The 22,524-nt window shown below is 43.0% G+C and overlaps 1 protein-coding gene across 1 annotated transcript in view; it reads right to left on the reverse strand.

Annotated features, from left to right (window-relative positions):
• Window positions 1–14,484: 14,484 nt before the first annotated feature.
• The window catches only part of LOC310771545 (all trans-polyprenyl-diphosphate synthase PDSS2-like), a gene marked incomplete at its 5' end in the record, with an annotated part of 39,087 nt that continues 31,047 nt past the window's right edge, over window positions 14,485–22,524 (reverse strand). Inside the window, 3 exons of the mRNA XM_083664136.1 lie at window positions 14,485–15,560; window positions 21,821–21,856; window positions 22,382–22,513. Of these exons, the coding sequence (XP_083520262.1) occupies window positions 15,405–15,560; window positions 21,821–21,856; window positions 22,382–22,513 (324 nt within the window). The remainder of the gene's footprint in view (window positions 15,561–21,820; window positions 21,857–22,381; window positions 22,514–22,524) is intronic.

Below are 22,524 nucleotides of genomic sequence, written 5' to 3' on the forward strand. Positions count from 1 at the left end.
TAAGGCAAGCTGAGATCCGTGTTTTAACATCAGTGTCGGAGGGGGGGAAGGAAAGGAACAGCTGGGTGTCGTCGGCATATGAGTGGTATGAAAAACCGTGGGATGTGATCACGTGGCGGAGTGAAGTCATGTAGAGAAGGAAGAGAAAAGGACCAAGGACAGAACCCTGAGGGACACCAGTGAAAAGCAGCAGGGGGTTGAAAGGGATCCTCTCCAGGAGACCTGGTAGGAGCGGTGGGAGAGATAAGAAGAGAACCAAGAGAGTGCAGAGCCAGTGATACCCAGGTCGGAGAGAGTGGCAAGTAGAATTTGGTGATTGACGGTATCGAATGCAGCAGATAAGTCGAGAAGAATGAGAACTGAAGAGAGGGAAGCAGCCTTGGCGCAATGAAGAGCCTGAGTGACAGAGAGGAGAGCAGTTTCAGTGGAGTGAGCGGGTTTGAATCCGGATTGGAGAGGATCAGATAGATTGTTGTGGGAGAGATGAATGGAAAGTTGATTGGATACTGCACGTTCGAGTGTTTTGGAAATGAAGGACAAGAGAGAGACGGGCGGTAGTTCTGAATGACAGTGGGGTCGAGGGATGGTTTTTTCAGTAGGGGTTTCACCCGTGCAGTCTTAAGTGCAGTCGGAAAGACACCAGAGGATAGAGAGGAATTAATGAGGGTAGTGAGAAAGGGGGAAATGTCGGGGGAGATGGACTGAAGCAGGGAGGAAGGGATGGGATCGAGAGGGCAGGAGGTGGCACGATTAGATGATATAAGTTTCAGAACTTCTTCAGAGGAGAGGGGAGAGAAGGAAGATATATTATAGATATGTTATACTATAACTACACTCCTTGTACCCCGTAGTTATACTATAACAACAGATCTTGTTACCCTCTAGTTAAAGTCTAAATTCACTCCTTGTACCCCGTAGTTACACTATAAGTACAGTGTGGTACCCCGTAATTAGCCTATAAGTACAGAATTGGTCCCCTGCTTTAGAATACAGCCCGCGGCCCCGTAGTTACCCTGTAGGTACAGTGTGGTACCCCGTAGTTATACTATAAGTACAGATCTTTTTACCCTCTAGTTAAAGTCTAGATTCAGTCCTTGTACCCCGTAGTTATACTATAACTACAGATCTTGTTACCCTCTAGTTAAAGTCTAGATTCAGTCCTTGTACCCCGTAGTTATACTATAACTACACTCCTTGTACCCCGTAGTTATACTATAACTACACTCCTTGTACCCCGTAGTTATACTATAACTACAGATCTTGTTACCCTCTAGTTAAAGTCTATATTCACTCCTTGTACCCCGTAGTTATACTATAACTACACTCCTTGTACCCCGTAGTTATACTATAACTACATGCTTATTTGCGGGCTGTATTCTAAAGCGTTACCCACAAGTCATGCAATGACAAACTAAAACAAGACAATTGCACTTCCACTCATCAGAACAGCTGCATTGCAGTGCTGTGGTGCTTGTACAGTTTATGCCTGATAACGGTATTGATTTTACAGCTGATGGCTGATGATAAGGTTAGGTATGTTGAATGTTTGTGTCTGTCAGTTTAATTTCTCAATCATCTGAACCTGTGACCAGAGAGGATCAAAGAAACCGAAGGAACAAGGACATTATACATAAACCTTTTCTTCTTTGTTTGGATATCCACTAGTAGTCTAATTACAACACTTTCTTAGTATACTCACATAAAAGTCATTATTTCTATTCCCAAAATTCCAATACTGACTTAGGAAGGCGGACTGAGTTATAAGTTATACTGAGGGCAGTATAACTTCTAACCCTAAGGAAATAAATTATTTATTTAAGCAGTACTATTCTCAACTCTATACTTCTGAAGCGTCTAACGAGACCTCGCAGATGGACACCTTTCTCTCTTCTATAAAACTGGCCAACCTTGCAAATGAGGATAGAGATAATCTAGACAGACCCTTCACTTTATTAGAAATAAATAAGGCAACCAGACCGGTTTCATACAGAAACGATTTTCCACTAACAATCTGCGTAGGTTATTTAACGTAATAATACACATGGCAAACACAAGTTGCGAACCAAGCATTGCGGTGTCGTTAGACGCTGAGAAAGCTTTTGATAGGCTGGAATGGCCATATCTTTTTCATGTTTTATCCAGATTTAATTTTGGCACTTCATTTATTAATTGGGTCAAGGCTCTTTACTTTAAGCCACAGGCCAAGATTAGTTGTAATGGTACTACATCACCCACATTTCCTCTCTTCAGAGGCAGCAGACAAGGCTGCCCTTTGAGTCCTCTTCTCTTTGTGTTAGCCATAGAACCCTTAGCAGAGGCTATTAGAACAGATCCTAATATTAGGGGCTTTAAAGTGGGTCAGGTAACACATAAAATAAGTTTATTTGCTGATGATATCTGCTTGTTCCTTACTGATCCAACTGGTTCTCTTAGTAGACTTCACACATTATTAGATCGATATAGCTCATTTTCAGGATATAAGATCAATATGGACAAGAGCGAAATACTCCCCTTGAATAGTTTCGATTACAATAGACTGGAACAGACCACACCCTTTAAATGGTCATCACAGGGGTTCAGGTATTTAGGTATAACATTGGACAAAGACTTGAAGAACCTTTACAAGTTGAATTATTCCATTTTAATTAAAAACTTGGAAGAAGACCTGAATAAGTGGATAGATCTACCCCTATCGTTACTGGGAAGAATCAGCTGTATCAAAATGAACATCTTACCACGGTTAATGTATTTATTTCAGTCTTTGCCTATACCTTTACCTGGCCCTTTCTTTAAACACTTGGATAAAATAGTAAGAAAATTTATTTGGAACCACAAGACTCCAAGAGTAGGATTAAACAAATTGACATGGGACTACAGCCTTGGAGGCCTTCGTCTCCCCAACTTCAAAATGTATTACTGGGCATCACAAATTCGTTTTGTTTCCTTTTTGTTTGAACTGGACCCAGCCCCATCTTGGACCCAAATAGAATTATTTGAATTAGGTGAAACTCTTCCATGTAACATCATATACAAATTGAATTCCAAAAGTGTCAGTCAAAACAAAGAATCCCCTCACTATACATTTAGTAAGAAATTTGTGTGAAATTCATAAATTTTTTGGCCAACAAACAGACCTGTCGCCCAAAACACCGCTGTGGCAAAACACAATCCTTCCTATGATTTATGAAAGTAAACTATGCAACTTTTGGCATGAAAAGGGAATAACCCATTTAGAAAACTGTTATATTGAGGGGACTCTTATGTCATTCGAGGAGTTGAAACTTACCTACAACCTTGACAATAAGCATTTTTCTTTATATCTTCAATTAAGGGATTTTCTTAGGAATACGCTTGGTGATCAAATGTCCTTGCCGGAGCTATTCAGTGTTGAACAACTACTTCATGATAACCAAGTTTCATACAAATTTATAAGTAGAGTGTATACTCACTGTTAATGGAAAAGTGCCCTAAGTTAAACATACATAAATCAAAAGAAAGGTGGGAGTCATGCTTAAACACAACCATAGATCAGGCTCTGTGGGAAGATCTGTGTCGAGAAAGTGTGTGTTCCACCATTAATTCAAGGTTCAGACTTATTAATTATAATTTTCTTCATCAGCTTTATTATACTCCTCAGAAATTACATAAGTACAATAGTGCACTCTCAGAAATGTGTTTCAGATGTGGTACAACAGAAGGTACATTCTTACATGCCACTTGGTTATGTGTGAAACTACGGCACTTTTGGAATGACTTGTGTGACACCATGTCCTGTATTACAGAGGTCTCTTTTCCTTTAGAACCCGAACTGTGTCTACTTGGCAACTTCGCAGATTTGAATCTTAGCTCCAATAGTATTAAATTTGTGGAGATTGCACTTGCAGTCGCAAGAAAGTGTGTAGCTTTAACCTGGAAATCAGAGTTCCCTCTTTCCTTGTCAAAATGGTTTTCAGAGATGAATAAATGTATACCTTTGGAGAAAATAACCTATGTTTTGAGAAATAGATACAATCAGTTCACGAACATATGGCAACCGTATATTAGCTATATTTAATCTGCAACTGATTGATCCAGAATTGATGTAGCACACTCTAGCTGTAATATGTATACCCAACTACTACTCTCAACGCAAAGTCATTCACATTATGTAATTTTTATTGTTTTCTTTGTTTGACTCTGTATTGCAGGGCTTCCAGCCATATGGTTGGAAACAACTACTGTATTGACCGTGAACCGTGGTGAGGGAGGGGTGGGGGGAGGGATTGGGGAATGTCTGTTGAATGTAATGTATTGTTATTTTCTTGTCTAAGTTTGAAAATAAAAAACACTCATGCATCTATGTATTGTTTTATTTTGTGTGTGTCCTATGGTGTCATAATATTCATATTATATTGATATAATAGTCCAAAAGAAACTTATAGTTTTGCCGTGATATTTCTATAGTACAATTCTTGTAAGATTACTACTATATACTATTACTATAGTTCTAAATAAAATAGCCTTGTACCTTACTCTGAATTGAGTTATGCTTTTCTCAGAAACACTGTTGTGACAACATAAAAAACTGTCTGCCTTCATAATCTTTAACCCTTGGCCTTAAGCATGGACTCACACTCCAAAGAAAGTTAGTGTGATGGGGAAATTGTGGGAGTGACTTTGGTCAAGGTGGAGAAGGAAAATGATCTGCAACCATGCCTTCTCTTCTCTCTGCCCCAAAGACCCTGGACTTAACAATGAAAATTGTTCACATCCCAGCATATACAAACCTTTATCCACTACTAGACTGAAACAACATACAACTGTCTAAAATGAGAATATGAGTGAATAGTTAGAAGGTGGCTAATGTGTACAGCTACAGTTCATTTATACAAGAACCTTCATGATTAGGCCTATTCATGTCTAGATTAGACATCACCATAGTAGTATACTACACACATGCTCTAGTAGTCTAGTACTAAGTTAAAGACTCATTTTTTAGCTTTTATCTACGAGTGTAATTATATTTTGTCTTTTTACTTATTTATTGGCAGAAATCAAACAGGATTCATAGAAAAAATAGACACAAAGTAAGACTCTCCAGTCTCTCCTATTGCCCCACTCATAAAAGGAGCATTGTAGCTTGTCTAATAACAAGGAGATTTTCTGCCGAACAAGATTTAAAGGGAGACGGAAGTATAGGTAAGAGTGACACCTCATACTTCGCCAGGATATTTTCTGTCTGCACATTGAACAGTGCCACTGTGTGGCAATGTCGCCCTCTAGTGGAGAGAGACAAGCTATTACAACTATAGGAGAATGAGCTGTGTCTAAACTGGAGGTTCTCATAAGTTTTCATATTACAAACCCCCCAACAAAAATACATTAGACCATGAACCTCTGTTTGGCGAGATTTTTGTTGTTGTACTAAACTGTATGACTGTCTAGTATGCAAAGGATTTAACAATTAAAAACATCCTCTGAATGAGCTATTTGTTATTAGTGAATTACTACATTACAGTGATATTAAACTAATTCTTACTTTGCTAGTGGTCCATGTCAGAGATGCTCACAAGTCATTTTTGCAAGTCCAAGTCAAGTCTCAAGTCTTTGGTCACAAGTCCAAGTCAAGTCTCAAGTCTCTTATGGATGAGCGTTCTATCATCTGCTGAATCTTTTTAGATTCTTTACATTTTATTTTGTCTATATCTTTTATATTTGTTCTTATCAATGTTACATGAGCACCAATCGCACCAATCACACCAAGACAATTATGTCATCAGTGACATCACTGATGACGTCATCACTGATGTGATGTAATCAGTCTGAGGCTCACAAGAGAGACTGAGGAGGCTCATGAGAGAGACTGATGGAGAGGGAGAGAGAAGAGAGGGAGAGAGACTGATGGAGAGGGAGAGAGAAGAGAGGGAGAGAGACTGATGGAGAGGGAGAGAGAAGAGAGAGAGGGGGGGGGGGGGGAGAGAGGAAGACATTGTGAGCCGAGCTGCAGGCAAGTCCAAGTCAAGTCTCAAGTTTTTGAGGACGAGTCTCAAGTCAAGCCTCAAGTGACTGTGTGTGTGACTTAAAGGGACAGCTCACCCTAAAATCCAAAATACATATTTTTCCTCTCACCTGTAGTGCTATTTATCCATCTTGTTTTGTGTTAGTTGCCTGAGTTTTGGAGATATCATGTCTAGAGATTTCTGCCTTCTCTCCAATACAATGGAACTGTATGGCATTTGAAAAACACAACAGCAATGTTTCTTTCCAGAAATCATGACCCGGTTACTCAAGAATCCACAGACCTTGTTGTGAGCACTTTAATATAGGAACTATTCTTTCGACTGAACTACACCCTCCTACATGAAACTGCAGCTAGCAGTAGCTAGAGCAGCAGCTAGGGGGAGTAGTTTGGTCCAAAAAGAAAATTGTTCCTAGATTATCCTGCTCACAAGGTCTGTGGATTATCTTGGGTAACCACCAGGTCTTGATTTCTGGAAAGAGACACTGTTGATTTTTTTCAAATGTATTTTTTTGGTTAATAGCAGACACCAGTTGATCCAATTTAAAGTCACTCACTGTCTTCACTATTCCAAGCATAAATTGCACAGAATCTTCCCTTCTGTCTCATCACTGTGTGACAGGTGTCAAGTGGGGGCACACTATCTCATGCCTTCTGGTTCTGCCCTTCACTAACGGGGTTCTGGGCCAAACTATTTGACTGGTACTCTAGCCTACAAAGTAACCTTTCAGCCCGGAGGCAGAACTCGCCATCTTCGGCTGCTCGGAGTCCTCTCTGAACTTCCCCACGGCTGTGCAACAGTCTCTGACACAGGGGACAATTGTAGCAAAAAAGCAGGAAGGAATAGAAGTCCTCCTCTTCACCTTCTTTCCAACTGTGGTTGATGGACATGATCTCTGTTATACGGATGGAGAGACTTAGGTTTCTGAGGACCAATTCACTTAAAAAGTTTTCCACCATTTCGGACCCGTTTCTGGCCTACCTCGAAAAAGGTTGGGGGTGACGGGTGACTTGCCTGGCTGGTTTCTCATGGACCCCTTGCGTGGGATCCCGGGTGCGGTGTCTCTCACAAGCACTTATGAACCTTATGCGGCTGGTAATCACCTTGTAATACTGATTTTTTTTTTGTGGGGGTACTCTGAGCACCACAAGCTGAGTGCCATCCAGTTCCATTGTATTGGAGAGAAGGCAGAAATCTGTGCAGCCGATATCTCCAAAACTCAGCAACTCACACCAAAACAATCTAGATGGATAAATAGCACTACAGGTGAGAGGTATGTATTTTGGATTTTAGGGTGAGCTGTCCGTTTAAGTGCGACTCAAGTCCAAGTCCCCATCTTGGCCCATGTATACGTACCCCGCTTTGACAACCATATAGTAGCAGTTAAACGTACAGTATATAACTTATAGGCCTACATCCACAATGTAGATTAGAAATGACCAACATACTGACAACTGTCGCCAAAAGACTCATTCTGAAGGAATGGAAGTCCTCTTCACCTTCTTTTCAGGTGTGACTGATGGACATGATCTCTGTTATACAGATGGAGAGACTCGGGTCGCTGAGAACCAACTCGCTTAAAAGATTATCAACTATCTGGGACCCGTTGTTGGCCTACTTTGATGAGGTTAAGAATGACAAGTGACTGAGGTTAGGGGTGACGGATGGCTCGCCCTGCTGGTATCTCATGGACCCCTTGTGTGGGATCCCATGCACATTATCTCTTACAAACACATAAGCACCTTATGTGGCTGGTAGCACCACGTTGTAATGATTAATGGTGATGTATGTTTTTTTCTCCTTTCTTTTCCTGTGTCTGAGCCTGTTTGACTTTTTCGTATATTGTTCTATATAAATTGAAAATAAAATATATATAAGAAAGAAAAGAAAAAGAAATGGCCAACATGGTGTAGCTGAGGTCAAGTCCCGCCTTGTCTTCATCAAAAGGTTTTGCACTGCAGTCATTACCACAGCAATAAATCCCCTTTTATCAGCTAGGCCTACTATCCTTTCTTATACAGCATTTTACACACTAATGTTAGGCCTTCTAGCTGTTCATCCAGATAAATTACACCATCAAATGAAAGCGGACAGTCTGTAGTCTGTGACAGTATGTACTACAATATAATAATAGCTATAGTGTCACATCCATGGGTGTAGGTAGGATGCATTGAAATAGTGGGTGGAACAATCTAACAGGGGTCTGGGGGTCCCCCCCCCCAGATTTTTTTTTAACAGAGTAGATGTAATTTCCTATATTCTGCCTTTTAACAGGTGGTTTGATACTACAGAGGAAAGTGGAATAGTTTGTGGTGAAGATAGATACAATCAATTTTGATTTGTTAGGGCAGCAGGGTTAGAACCAGTTCCTCATGCTGGTAAACTTGTCTGGTTTCCCCTTGATTAATGGAGGGACTTCAGCCGGTGCTCTGGCACGCGGAGACGGACAGAATATCTTGTGGTGCGATAATTCTGTCTTAATCATCGGCTATTTAACTTTCACGCACACGCTAGCACCCAATGTTCTGTCGCTAACCAAAAATATGTCGATATAGAGATGATATAACAAGACAACGTGAGGCTGGAGCAGCTCTCATTATTCGACTAATGAGCTGTCTCGATGGCGGACTGATCTGTCAGCCCAATGAAGCGAGCAGGCCGCGTGGGGTGGGCGGAGGGGTGAAGCACGGCCCAGGGTCAGCCAGGCGAGGGCTCTCGCTGAGGGGCCGGCATCCAGCACTTAACGCAGGGAAGGAGCTCGTTAAAGTGTCATTTTTGGCCAATATGCTCGTCTGTGTCGGAGAGGCAAATCAGCCATACTGTTCCCATCGCAGGAGAACGACTTCCATCCATCACAGACGGCTATGTAATGATATTAGCAGGTGTTTACTGATGGGCCATTCCTATGAAGACAAATGGAGAGTCTAACACCAGGTTAACACTAATATTGGTCTCGTTTATTGTCTTCTCCAAAAGAATTTGACACTGTACCCAAATATATAGCTTTTGACCAAGTCAAGGCATGAAGTCCAATGTCAGGGCTCTTGAGGAAGAGTAACAGGGGATAGTCAAGAGAGATTATTTGACTGAAGCATACTCGGTTCTGAAGAGATTTCCAGTTGAAAACAAGTGAATAGTAAACATGATGTCCCCCACCATATAGTAGATCCACCCTTGGGTCAGTCCCATTCATTGTCACTGCTGCCCCCTAGCGGCACAAAGTCAACATTACAGTGTGCCTAATTAGCAAACAGACGGACGGATGGAGACTGACCCATATAGTTTCCCTTTCAGTGGGGGGCAACAATGAAGTTTTCATGCGGTGCCCGAGGGGCAAAGTGAACTGAGGCCCTCCAGCCCACAGAACATCCTTTATCAAAGACTTTCTTTACCTCTGTCAAATCTTGTGTAAGTGGGGTCATAGATATTATATGACTATAGATGGGTCACCGCAGGCTCCGCCAATTCTAACAAATGGTAGCAGCAAGTCTCCTAAATGGGCGTGGTCAACCATTGACTCAGACCTGCTGAAAGTCTCCTAAGTGGGCGTGTCCGTGGAAACCATGGGCAAAACCCACGTGACAAAATGACAGGAAGTGAGTTGAAGTTGGGCAGTCTTGCTTGAATCCCATCGTCTTTGGTGGGGTTCACCCAGTTTAAAGAGCTATCCCTAAGAATTCCATTAGTCTGGGTTTCAATGGAGAATTGTAGTGCCTCTTGATGAGGGTCTAAATGTTGTTTCAGAGACTTTTCAACTCTGATAACAGCACACAATATTAGCACAAAACAGCAGCTCAATATCAAATATCAGTCGAACCCTCCCTACTATTGAACTGTCTTAAAGGCCGGGTTTTCCGTGGGGAATATGAATATATATTAAATCTCACGCCCCTAAGGTTTTAGAATCCGTTGAAATTTTTGAAATTGGTTGTTTACAGCCTGAGATATCACCAGAAATCCACTCTGTGTGTGTGGGGGGGGGGGGGGGTGGTGGGGGGGGGGGGGGGTGCGGGGACTCGAAATACTACATTTCCCACAATGCACTGGGCTCGCGTGGCCTTCGTTTCCATGCCCACCCCTCAGGCGTTTGGCTGATATCAAACTCCAGTAGGTGGCGGTAATGCACATATATGTTTGCCAACCGCCATAAAACTCAAAGAAGAAGAAGACATGGAGAGAAGACATGGAGAGAAGAAGAAATAAATCGAAAATAAATCGAAAATCAATTGCCTCCAAATTGCACCAAATGTAAACGGTAGTATATATGTCGGGAGATGTCTTCATAAAAAAATTTTCATGCATTTTAAGGCATTTTCGTAGGAGTTACGCGCATCTGATGTTGTAACTATTTTCTGTAAAAATGTGTAAAAACGGGTACATTGCTCAGCGTTGATTTCGTTACTTCAACCCACCTACTACTAGATGTAAAATTTGACGAGCTTTCCAATGCCGCCAGTCCCGTGTCGATTAGTGCTTCCGTTCCCGAGATAATGGTCTCTTTGCAAGGAACTATGGGAAGCTAATATTAGCTACAGCAGGCTAGGCGGTTGACAAGATGGCTGCGTTTTTGTTTTGGTCAAGGCCTCTGAAGGGGCGTGGAGGACCTCTAGAGGCGGGACCATGGCCAACAACAGTTGTAGTTCATAGGTGCACGACTTCCGCAAGGCGGACTTAGGCCAGATGACGCGAAACGCGTCGGCTGGCCCAAAAAATATGTGAGAGATGCTTGATATCTCTGGCAGTGAATATCCAATTTCAAAAATTTCAACGGATTCGAAAACCTTAGGGGCGTGAGATTTAATATATATTCATATTCCCCACGGAAAACCCATCCTTTAACTGTGATATTTGAATTGTTACTGCATTGACATTTGACCTGAATTTAACTTTTAGTATCTTTTTTTTTTTTTTTTTTCTTCCCCCCGATTATTTATCCCATTTTTATCCCCCGTTAGTGCTCATTTTAATTTATTTATCCTGGTTGCTACTCCACCCTCTGCCAATCTGGGGAGAGCCGAAACTGGCTCCATGCTTCCTCCGAGACATGGGAAGTAGCCAGCCTCTTCTTTTCACCTGACAGGGGAAGCTTCACCGGTAGGACATAGCACGTGGGAGGATCACGCTATTCCAACGAGTTCCCCTCCCTCTGAACAGACGCCCCTAACAACCAGAGGAGGCACCACATCAGCAACCAGGATATTGTATGTTTTGGTGAAGGGGATCCTATATGAAAGAAACCCCAAGGGGGCATGGGGAGAACATGCAAACTCCACACAGAAAGGCCCTTTTGACGACCCCACCCGGGCGGCGGGCACTCGAGGACATGCGGATGGGCACGCACTCCTTCAGTGCACTCCTCCTAACCTTTAGTATCTGATCTTTGCTATATGTCTTTTCATTGTATTTTGCTGTATTTTTGTGTATTATTATTTTTATTTCACAGGAATGTTTGGTTACATCTAGGGACTGGCATTGCAAACTAGCCCTGGGCTATACATGCTTTGGTACAACACATAGGTTTATTGACCCTTTATGTTGTGAACACTATATGTACGTGTACCTGTCCCTATTCAAATAAACAAATAAAGATAAATAAATGGAGTTTCGAGTGGCTCTCTGTCCCCAGCATCCCATGACTGTATGAGAGTGTAATGGAATCTGTTGGACTGTGCTGACCGACTCTCTCCACCGGACCCTGCTGTAATTACATCACTCGCGTCTGGCTCGGGGAGACTCGGCCCGCCGTTGCCCACTTTATGTTACGCATGTAAACTCAGACCCCTTGCCAACCCGCGCATTCATGACACCCAAGACACGCAAACTGGAAAAAATCTCCCCCAGTGTTGGGTTTCTGCTGTATGAGACATAAAGCTGACAGATTTCCATCCTTTCTTAATCCGTTATTAATTTGGCCTGCGTTGGAGCTGTCAAGAAGATCAATGCCTGGGCAGCGGCGATGCTGCCAGGAAGGAAGAAAGGGCATGAGTCTACCAAAGCCCTTTCTGTTCCCCATTAAACTTTTAGTTCTACCGCTGGAGGAATTCTCCCCCTTGAAGTTAAAAACAAAAAATGCATTCCATCAAATCTCCTCTTGCACCGCTCTTTTGATTTCTAACGGGAGGAAGTCCTACGCAACAGGCCAGGCCTCGTCCTTTGAAAAACCTTTACAGCTGGGTATCGGTATTCGATACCTTTAAAGCGATAGTTCAATTCTTTTTAAGTTTAGCCCTATTTGCTACTTACCAATGATGGTGTTGATTGGTAGAGTTCTTTCTCAGCTCAATCCATGCTGTTCCTCATAGTAGCTCTGGAAAGTTGGGCAAAAACGCAATGGTCAATGGGGTCATGTTCCTGTATGTACAAGCTGACGGAATGGTGGCTCAGTGGTTAGCACTGTTGCCTCTCATGGCAAGGTCCTGGGTTCGAACCCCGGTCCGTCCCAGGTCCTTCCTGTGTGGAGTTTGCATGTTCTTCCCATGCTCGTGTGGGTTTCCTCCCACCATCACAGACATGTATGTCAGTGCCCCTGACCAAGGTACTGGCAAAAAGAACTGGAGTTGGTCCCTGGGCGCTGCACTGTGGCTGCCCACTGCTCCTAGTTCTAGGAAGGTTCCTAGTAGAGGATGGGACAAATGCAGAGGATACATTTCCCCACGGGGATAAAGGATAACTTAACTTAACTGAGGCACACTAAAATTTAATCCACAGTCACACAAAGTCAATTTTAGTGAGCCTCAGTCGGCTTGTACATACAGGAGCGTGACCCCATTGACCTTGCATTCATTTTTGCCCAACTTTCCAGAGCTACTATGAAGAACAGCCTGGATTGTGCTGAGAAAGTACTCTACCAATCAACACCATCATAGGTAAGTAGCAAATAGGGCTAAACTTAAAAAAAAAAAGTACTATCCCTACGTATCGACTGAAATAACCCAGTACCAAGTAGTATCGAAACTTCTCCAGTCAAGCGATACCTGAGCCTTTTTGTACCAAAAAAACAACAACAAAAAAAAACAATTTGTAGATGATTTTGCTCACAGCCAATAACCGCAAGCGCTCTTCGATTTAATGCCACATGTGATTGGTCCACTACCACAGCAGCTAAAATCCATACAGTCTGTGGTGGTGAAGTTGAGCGTGGTGTGTATGTGATGGAATTGAATGTATGAATTAGAAAAGTAATGAATGAAGTAGAAAAAAGGTATCGACTGAAGTACTCTCTTGGTATCGATATCACTTTAAGCGTACTGGTATCACCACTGGTATCATCATTTTTTAACAGATATCACCCAGCCCAACTGTATCATTCTAGCTGTGGCCCAGTCTCCTTCCTTGTTCACCCCCTTTAACTTTCCATGTAACTTCCCCCATGTCCCATGTCAGAGAGGATATTTCATAAACAGTGCGAGGATTTCCCTGGCATATGTGTACACAGGAAGCTCAATCAGCAGAAACTAAAACAGTAGAGGAAGTGGACTTACAACCCGGCAACAGTGAGACGTGTTTTTGAAACACCTCACTCCACAAGGCCTCTCCCTTTGCGTTTCTGAACCAGCATGCTTCTCTCCCACTAATAAACCCCACCTTCTTCTTGGCTTATCCTGTCCTTCGTTGGTGAGTCTTTTCCATCCAAAAGACTGTCAACCCCCCCATCCCTCCCTCTTTCCCACGTTTTCCTCAATGTCTTCCTCCTCCCTTTGTCCACTTTGCACCCTTCCACCTACTCTTCCTCCTTGTTTTCCCAACTCACACCAGCTGTCACAATGGCTGACTGGTATAAGGCTCCCAGGTTTGTGTGGTTCAAAATCCAATTCAAACTTTTGATATGGAGTCTTTTAGTACCCTCCAATTTGTTGAAGTGGTTCTTAAAAAGTCCCATTAATAACTGCTGGCTTCAAGCATTTCATACATTCTTAAAAGGTTCTTTATAGCACCATAAATATGTCAAGTGGTGCCCATATTGGAGGTCGGCAGCTTTTGGCAACAATGGCTGACCGAGATTTATTTTTTCTGTCTTTATCAGACAAAATTACAAAAAGTCCCATTTTTATACATGCTTTAGACCACTGATCCACCAGGACGCCCCCCTGCTTGGAGTTTCTTGATGCAACTGCAGAGCCTCTCCAGCACCACAAAGAGGTTCTGATGTGACACAAACGGTTTCCCGGTGCTCCACAGAGCCCTCTCTATTAGCAGTGCACTCTGCACCCTCTTGTTTCCTCCTCCACCCACCCAGCCTGGTGTCTCCTGCCCCCTGTCCGTCAGGTGTGGCCTGGATGTGACAGACAGCTGCCAGCGGTGGCCTGGTTTCACACCTTGGCCGCCCCCCCTCCCTCCACAGACAGCAGCCTGGAAAACCACAGGCCACCAGGCTGGCGCCAGCCTGCGTGGCTTAGAGCAGGGCAGCTGGCCCAATCAATACCTCTGCATTTCCTGTCCATTTGCTCAGGTCTCTTCATTAATAATTACTGCTTGGCGGAGCTTCAATGCGCTGGCTGGCTGGGCCAAGGGGAGAGACTGCATGACCTTTCCCCGCCCCTGGCTTGACTTGGATCACATACACAGGCACGGGGACAGACATAATAAGGCAACACAAATGACATTACGTTACGAGATGTGCCGTTCTCCCTCGTACGGAGAGAACATCGCGCCAAACTCCATAAAAAAAATCTGGCAACTTAATATGGCTTTGCTTATTGGCAAATGCACATACTTGGTAGAACGTGACTGAAGACTTTTTACAACTGGTTACGAATGTGGCGGACACCCAATACATCGAGCAGCATTGAATTAAAGAAAATCACAACTCTTAACATTGGGTTTGTTTGTTATACCCATAATCTTCTCCCAACAAAATAAACCAGCAATTGTTAACCAGCCATGTGAAGTGAACTTTTATTCAAGTGCCGCTTGGTGCATTATCCATGTACCAAATTCAAAAGATTCATAAAAAAAAATCTTAAATTATGATCCGTCAGGTATGTAGCTGAGCCGATAACCGAGGCAACATTAAACTGCCAGATTTTTAAATGGAGCTTGGCGTGAGATTCTCTCCAGACAAGAGAGAAAAGGCCACGCACTGGGCTGAGACGATGCATGACGTGATGCTGGATGGATGTTTTTTTGTGTTTCTTTTTTAATGATGATCACCTTATGGATACCACCATTACATTTCTAATGCACAGTGTCCTCCAAAACCAGTCTTTACCGACACGAGCCGCCACTTGGCTCATCAGAAGTTCATTTGTCTTGTGAGCGGTGAGCATTTTGTGGCTCTTGTCCCACAGCCGCCAGAGACAGAGAGAACCACACACTGAGAAATGGGAGTGTGTGTGTGTGTGTGTGTGTGTGTGTGTGTGTGTGTGTGTGTGAGAGAGAGAGACAGAGAGAGAGAGAGAGTCCAGGTTAAAATTTGGTGACGGCGGAGGCGATGTTCTCCAAGGCGGATCGAGCCTCGGAGGAGGGGAAAGCCTGGATGGCCTCCAGAGCCTTGTTGCCATGGTAACAGCATAAGTCCACCGCTGCGTTCACGCCTTTCTCTGACTTGACTGCCGCCCAAAGCTGTTGAGGGAGGAAAACACTGACATTAGTTTGTCACGTTGTGATTCATGTTGCTATCCAGCTCTCGACCAGGCGAGGCAAGAAAGAAAAGAAAAAGTTAGCTCACTCATAAACTAAGGGCAAGAAATGCATCACGCACCAATCATGCACAGAAACAAAGCAAGCAAATCCCATTTTACAATCCACAGCCATGTCTGTATTGCATTATGGAGACATTTTCTATTTGAATGCTGCCCGTTCTCCGAGGCCACTGCATTGTTTACTACAGTGTGTTATGTTTTATTACAGGAGATACATTTCAGACTCAACAATGTGATTTATATCAAGAACCTGGACAGTGTTGTCTGACAATGCGCTCCATTACATTTGAGAGGTTCTACTTGTGAAGCTTCCCGTGCAACTTACATCCCTACTGTCTGTTAAATCCAGTAATTATGGCACCGGATCACAGGACTGGTCAATTTTAAATTCTGAACTTGGCTAGGACGGTTTCTGATACCATACAGGTTATGAAATGAACAGACTGCCCTTTGAAATTTGAATTTCTTGCACACTCACTTGATAATCTCACATTTTCTACAACATTTGAGATATTTCGTGATGTTTTCTGGGACTATTCTTTTTAATTAAATGTTCTATTGTTCTCCGCTCTCTCAGGAAAAATAGATCTCCATGTCAATGTGACAGCCTGATTAAAGGAAGGGTAAATGAAAATGCAAAGTGGGTGTATGTGTGTATGCATGCGTGGCCTGGCGCGCGACACAACACATGTCACACCAGGAGAAATGGGAAGACATTAGGTGTGAGCGGATGTGGGCGTCTCCCTCAGCTCTGCTGCCGTCGTGTCGGGACCTCTTTTCGCTGAGGGCGTTTTACCTCATGGATTGTGGAAAGCCCCGTAGGCCTCGCCTCTAAACACTGCACCGCCGCGTCTGCTCGCTCAATTTAGAAAGGGACCTTTTTTCAACCTCATTTCACAGCGTCTTGTCTGCTAACCTCATTCTCCTCTCTGGATTTCATCACGTTCCCTCGTCGGGCCCCCCCATAACACCTTCCCCCCCTCCATGTTACGCTCCTTCTTGGCTTTGACACCCCCATCCCTTCTACCCTATGCCTTATTTACCTCTTCTTTAAGTTGAAAGAGGAGGTAGGTGAAGCTTATCTAAACTATGTCTACTGTAGGCTCAAATATTGCTACTGTGACAGATTCCATCCAAATTTCATAAGCATGACAAGTTATTTCAATTTTACAGCCAGACTAATGTCTATCTTCATTTGAAATATTTTCCTTACCATTTCTATTCATTTGAAATCTCAAATATTGCTTAGTAAAACATGGAACAAGGGATCAACTGATTTAATTTCTGGCCTTTTTATTCGGGGGGGGGGGGCTGTTAAGATGATGACATTGCTTGATGCAGCAATTCAGAACTCCATTTGTTTGTTTTAGTTTCGATTATATTTCTTATTCCTGGGTCTCTTAACAAAGATGCAAAAGATAATAAAAAGAGATGCTATTTTCCCCCCACAGTGAATCAAGCTCTACTGAAATTGTGCTGTAATTTGTCGTTACAATATATCAATATGCCCAATGACTGGTTTGTATCTGTGGGCTGGTTGGAATTAATTAGCCACCAGAGGGTTCTTGCATGTTCTTTTATTAGAAATGCCAAAACAATTATACCTCCAAGTAAAAGCCTATATTACTGTATCTGGACTTTGAATCAACCTCACCCACCATGTTCAAGTTTACAGCTGGTGAAGCAGTTTGCTACGGGTTACTGTCATTTGTTTTGCCATTTTCTTATTGTGAATGAATGCCTTGACTGAGCAACTAAATGCAAAACTGACTGCACAAAACGGGGAGTTTCCCTTAACATTTATGGTTATTTGTCAGAGTCAATGGGATGGAAGCAGAAGCTAATTCATGTGTGGACGATTCCGAGACGACTGATGTATAACGAGGTGCCGCCAACTTCTCCCCGTGTCCCCTCTGTTTTTCGGCAGGTCTGCTGAAGGAGAATCTCTCTCTCACAATGCTGCTGTCTCAGAGCCTCAGTGTCTCCTCCACAAATAGGTCCTGGTAACTAATCCGTCGCGCTCTGGTTTCAGACAGGACTAGATAACCCCCCCCCCCCCCCCCCCCCCCCCCCCCACACACACACACACACACACACACACACACACACACACACCACCACCCCCACCGAACACCATCAGACCCCTCCCATGTTGCCTCAGTCTCTTCCTGCACCCCTATCTGTCCCCTTCTTCCCTCACATGTTGACTTTGGAAAGCTCATTTCTCAACTTTGATATTGGTTACAGTGAAAAGACAACCCTCGTTTGAGTCTTGGACGGCGATGCAATCTGCAATGCCACTGAATAAAAAAGGGGAATAAAAAAAAGACTTAAAAAATGCATGATGCATGCATCGCAGAGATTTGTGTCACATTTGTGGGGGAAATAGGCCTCAAAGCACGACACAAAAGCAACACAGGTTATTACATGAATTATTATGCAATTAATTAAAGGTTTCACTGCTGTAATGTGGGATTTTGAACGTCTGGTGTGTAACCACCTCTCCAGTGTGGTCCTTGAGCCCTACCAGTTCGCATAGAGCAAACCGTTCATGTGATGATGCAGTTTCACTGTGCCTGCATTCCATTTTACAACAGCTAGAGGCCGCTGGAATGTATGCAAGGGTTTTTGTAGACTACAGCTCAGCTTTTAATACAATTCTTCCATCTCGGCTGTATGAGAAGCTCTTGCATATGGGTGTTGGACAGCCCATGTGTAATTGGGTGCTTGATTTTCTATCAGGAAGAACACAGGTGGTCAAAATAAACAACAACCTGTCCAAACCACTAAACATCAGCACTGGTGCCCCACAGGGGTGCATACTTTCTCCACTCCTGTATTGTTTGTACACCAATGACTATTTGCCACTTCCAGTCTGTTATGTTTAAATTAGCTGATGACACCACTGTAGTAGGTTTGATCTCTAACAACGATGAATCTGCTTACAGAAGAGCAATCTCATCTTTAGTGGAACAACCTGGAACTAAATGTCTCTAAAACCAAGGAAATAGTAGTGGATTTTCGCAGGAGCCGTAGAGATCACCTTCCACTGGTCATCAACAACACTGCAGTTCAACAAGTGTCCAACTACAAATTCCTTGGTGTGACCAACTCCTCCACTCTGAAATGGGGAGACAACACCACTACCATTCTTGAAGAAAGCCCACCAGAGACTTTTCTTTCTGAGACAATTGAGGAAGTATAGTATTTCTGTGAATGGCATGGTGCAGTTCTATACAGCAGCAGTGGAGAGCATCTTCGCGTATGCTATAACGGTTTGGTTTGGAAACTTGTCTGCTGAGGACAGGAGACAGTTAGATAGAGTGGTGCACAGTGCACCCAAAACCATCAGATGCAATATCCCACCCCTAGCAGAAATATACATGGCTAGGCTTAAAAAGAAGGCCCTGAAAATTTTAAGGGACCTGTCTCACACAGCAAACAACCTCTTTAACCTCCTGCCCTCTCAGACAAGATTCAGAAGTGTTAAGACCAAAACATCCAGGCAGGGCCGGCTCACCCTACAGAAACAGCATCCTGCCTGGGGTGCCAGTTCGGCTAGGGCGCTGTAGCCCCTCACAAAACAACAAAAAACAAAAAAATCGCTGGTAGGCACCCCCTCCTTTTCTGCACAATCAGTGCCTGAAATTGGCCGCAGGATTGCGGGAATCCCGTATCTGTTTGCGCAAACCGATGTCTATTATTAACAATTAGGCGATGGTGCAGAACGCTACATATGATGTTGGACAAGCCGCTCGTCACAGACAGGATCCAGGCGCAGCTTCCGTACAGCTGCAGCAGTGAGTAGCCTACGTTGGGGGTGGTGAGTGTCTGAGTTTCACTTCACCTGCCTTCTTCTCCCCATCAAAAGTGAACCAGGAAATTACATTTTTAAAAGGCTGTATAGGCTAGGCTGCTTTAGTTTTCCTCTTTTTTAGTTTTGTTTCTGTTTGACATCTGCTAGACTAGCGTTTAATGCTGATCACTTTCAGTCATCTGGAGCCTTGTTTAAACATTTCCTGATGATTGCTGATTCATATAAGGTGAACTTTCATTAACAAAACACCCGGACAATTTTTATTGTGAAGAACCTACAGATACAGCTGTGAGCTGTGACTATTGACAGAGGGAGAGAGAGAGAAAAAGGGAGGGAGGGAGAAGAGAAAGACACAAGTGAAATAGCAGAGCAGATGGTGGGCATTCAAACGTGCAAGTAACGAGCCTGCCTGCGATCCAGAGATGTGCACAGACAGTTTAGGGGCCAGGTGCATAAGTGTGAAAAAGGGGCACCCCCTCATAATTATTTATAAAAAAATAAAGTGACATACAAGTCAGGCCCGGATACCAGTGACACACTTGAAGTGCTCCCCTGCTATCAATTTACATATAAATAAAAATCTCTTTATTTTCACACAATTTGAAATCACACAATTGATCAGTGAAATACTGTAATTTATAGATTCATTATGCTATAACTTATTTGTACTGATACGTATGCTTCTATTAACCCAGTGGCACTCATATTCTGGTTTATTTCAAGAAAAACATTTTGGTTTTGGAAATTAATTGGCTCGTAACTTTAAAATCTAGCAGCCATATTGGCTGGTGATAAAGAAAAGTTTAATCTCAAAGAGCAGGTGGTGACATAGGAGTGAGTGAGAAAAGGAGCAAATACAGTATATGATTGTTAAGACTGAATACTGACATCACAACCGTCTAATCCTAATGTTAATTTAAAATTAGATATTCCTATATGAATCTGGCTTCAAACGACCAAACAGCACATACTGTACCCTGAAGCTGTCCGCCTTCTAAACACCCTTAATCTTACACACTAACTGTACAATTCAGATAATGCACTTGCAGCACTTTCCAGGGGGCTACATTGCACTTTAAACACAGTACATTTACATGTACAGTTAAGTCGAGCTATGGTTATAGCTTGATTAGGCCAGTGGTTCTCAAATGGGGGTCCGGGGACCCCCAGGGGTCCGTGGCACTTTGCCAGGGGGTCCGCGGACATTTTTCAGGAAAATAAAAACAAACTGTTTTTTTTGGCAAAAGCTTCATAGTTCAACGAAAATATTTCATGCTTTAAATCTAAAATGGTTCATGGATTGCATTCGTATCTAACAAACATATCAAATTAAAAGTCAAACACGTTACCGTGGAAGCAATTAAGCTTAGCCCAAAATCACAAATCAGAATGAAGGGGTCCCCGGTATATTTTCTATCTTGTAGTAAGGGGTCCTTGCCTGAAAAACATTTGAGAACCTCTGGATTAGGCTATTTACTTGGACTAACTCCATGTCCCAGTATACAAGCACGGGTGGGAAATCGATTTTTTGATGGAATCATGTTGCGTAACTTGCGTCCGCTACGATATGTGGCGATATGCACTCTTTCCCCGCAGGCTCTGCCAATTCTAACAACTGGTAGCTGCAAGTCTCTTAATAATGCAGCTATTTCATAAAAAAAAGATGATATAATTATACAAACGTTTCCCCTCAAAACGATCACTTCTGGCCCATATAATAGTGTGGCAGTGTGTTTATGTTGAGAGATGCTGCGCCCTGTGTGTATTCTAGTGATAGGACATTGTTTTGCTGTGTTCTGTGTTTATGTCGTCGAGCGAGGTTGTGTTTATGTGGAGAGAGAGAGCGAAGATAAACCGCCGATAAAGCCCCTTGTTAGCATAATACAGTTGAAACTAAGATACCGTATTCCATTAAAAAAAAAGATTCTAGGCACAAATTTAGCTACTACATCATTTAGCTTTACCTAATCGCTCCCTGGCCACTAACATAACAGTTTTACATGCTGTTTGACTTCCGGGTCAAAGAACATTAGCGCATGCGCTGATCGCCTTGTCCAGTTGCAGTCCGACTGGCCTGTATACAAGCAGGAGTAAATCGACTTCCAATCGCATTATCTGGGTGTGTTAGTCTGACTTTTATAACTTCGATTTCAGCCTATGGTGTTTACAGGGTTGCAGTAATGTATTATGATGCAGTATTGTCAAATCATGCTCTTTCCATTGTTTTGTATTGTGTGAAGGCATGACTTTATGTGCTTGTCTTTGTATGTGAGCTCACTAAGACAAATCCCAATCAACTTGTTGACATGGCAAATAAATATTGAATCTTGATAGCTCTTCAAGAAATAAAGCCCTTGGCTCACCTTTGAGTAATCCAGCTGGTTTCTAAATGTTTTTGCCTTGTCGAAGAAGAGAAAAAAGAAGCAAACAGTTAGCAAATACAAGACTTTTTCATGACTTTCAAGATCCTGTTTGGTGAAATTCAGGAATTCATGTTGGTATGTTTTGGGGTCAGAAATGACATCCCTCAGAATTAAACATCATGATTACTCATGATCAAGTCAAGTCAAGAAATCCTGGTTTTAAACCTGCTGCTGTATCAAATCTCCTTCAAAGGGGTTTCCTCAGGATGTGAAGAGTTGAGGATGGAGAGAGATCCAGAGAGCTGAGGCATAACGATGACTTTGGGTGCTACATATTAATTAAAAAATAAAGTACTTTCAAGACTATTTAAAAAAGTTTCAAGGCCTCATTGTGCCGTGGGAATCCTGAGCAATCTAAGTTTCCAGACTAATATACACACCAAGACAACTAGTTCTATACCAAGGTGAAGCTCTCATGAGGACAGAGAAATACCTCAACTCGGTTTATGCACAGGGTTTGCAGCGATTCTATTCAAAACTAATTATGTGGTCCACCTTTACCTGTTGAAGCTGCTGCCGCCACTTCTCCTGGCCCACCTGGTGTCGATGGAAAACCACGGGGGCGGAGTCTAAAGTGAACGATGCCGGCTCGCCCACGCTGCTCTTCACGAACGGCTGCAGGTCCGAGTTCAGCTACAGAGGGG

Source organism: Poromitra crassiceps (assembly GCF_964638095.1).
Source record: "Poromitra crassiceps genome assembly, contig: HAP1_SCAFFOLD_773, whole genome shotgun sequence".
Classification (NCBI taxonomy): domain Eukaryota; kingdom Metazoa; phylum Chordata; class Actinopteri; order Beryciformes; family Melamphaidae; genus Poromitra; species Poromitra crassiceps.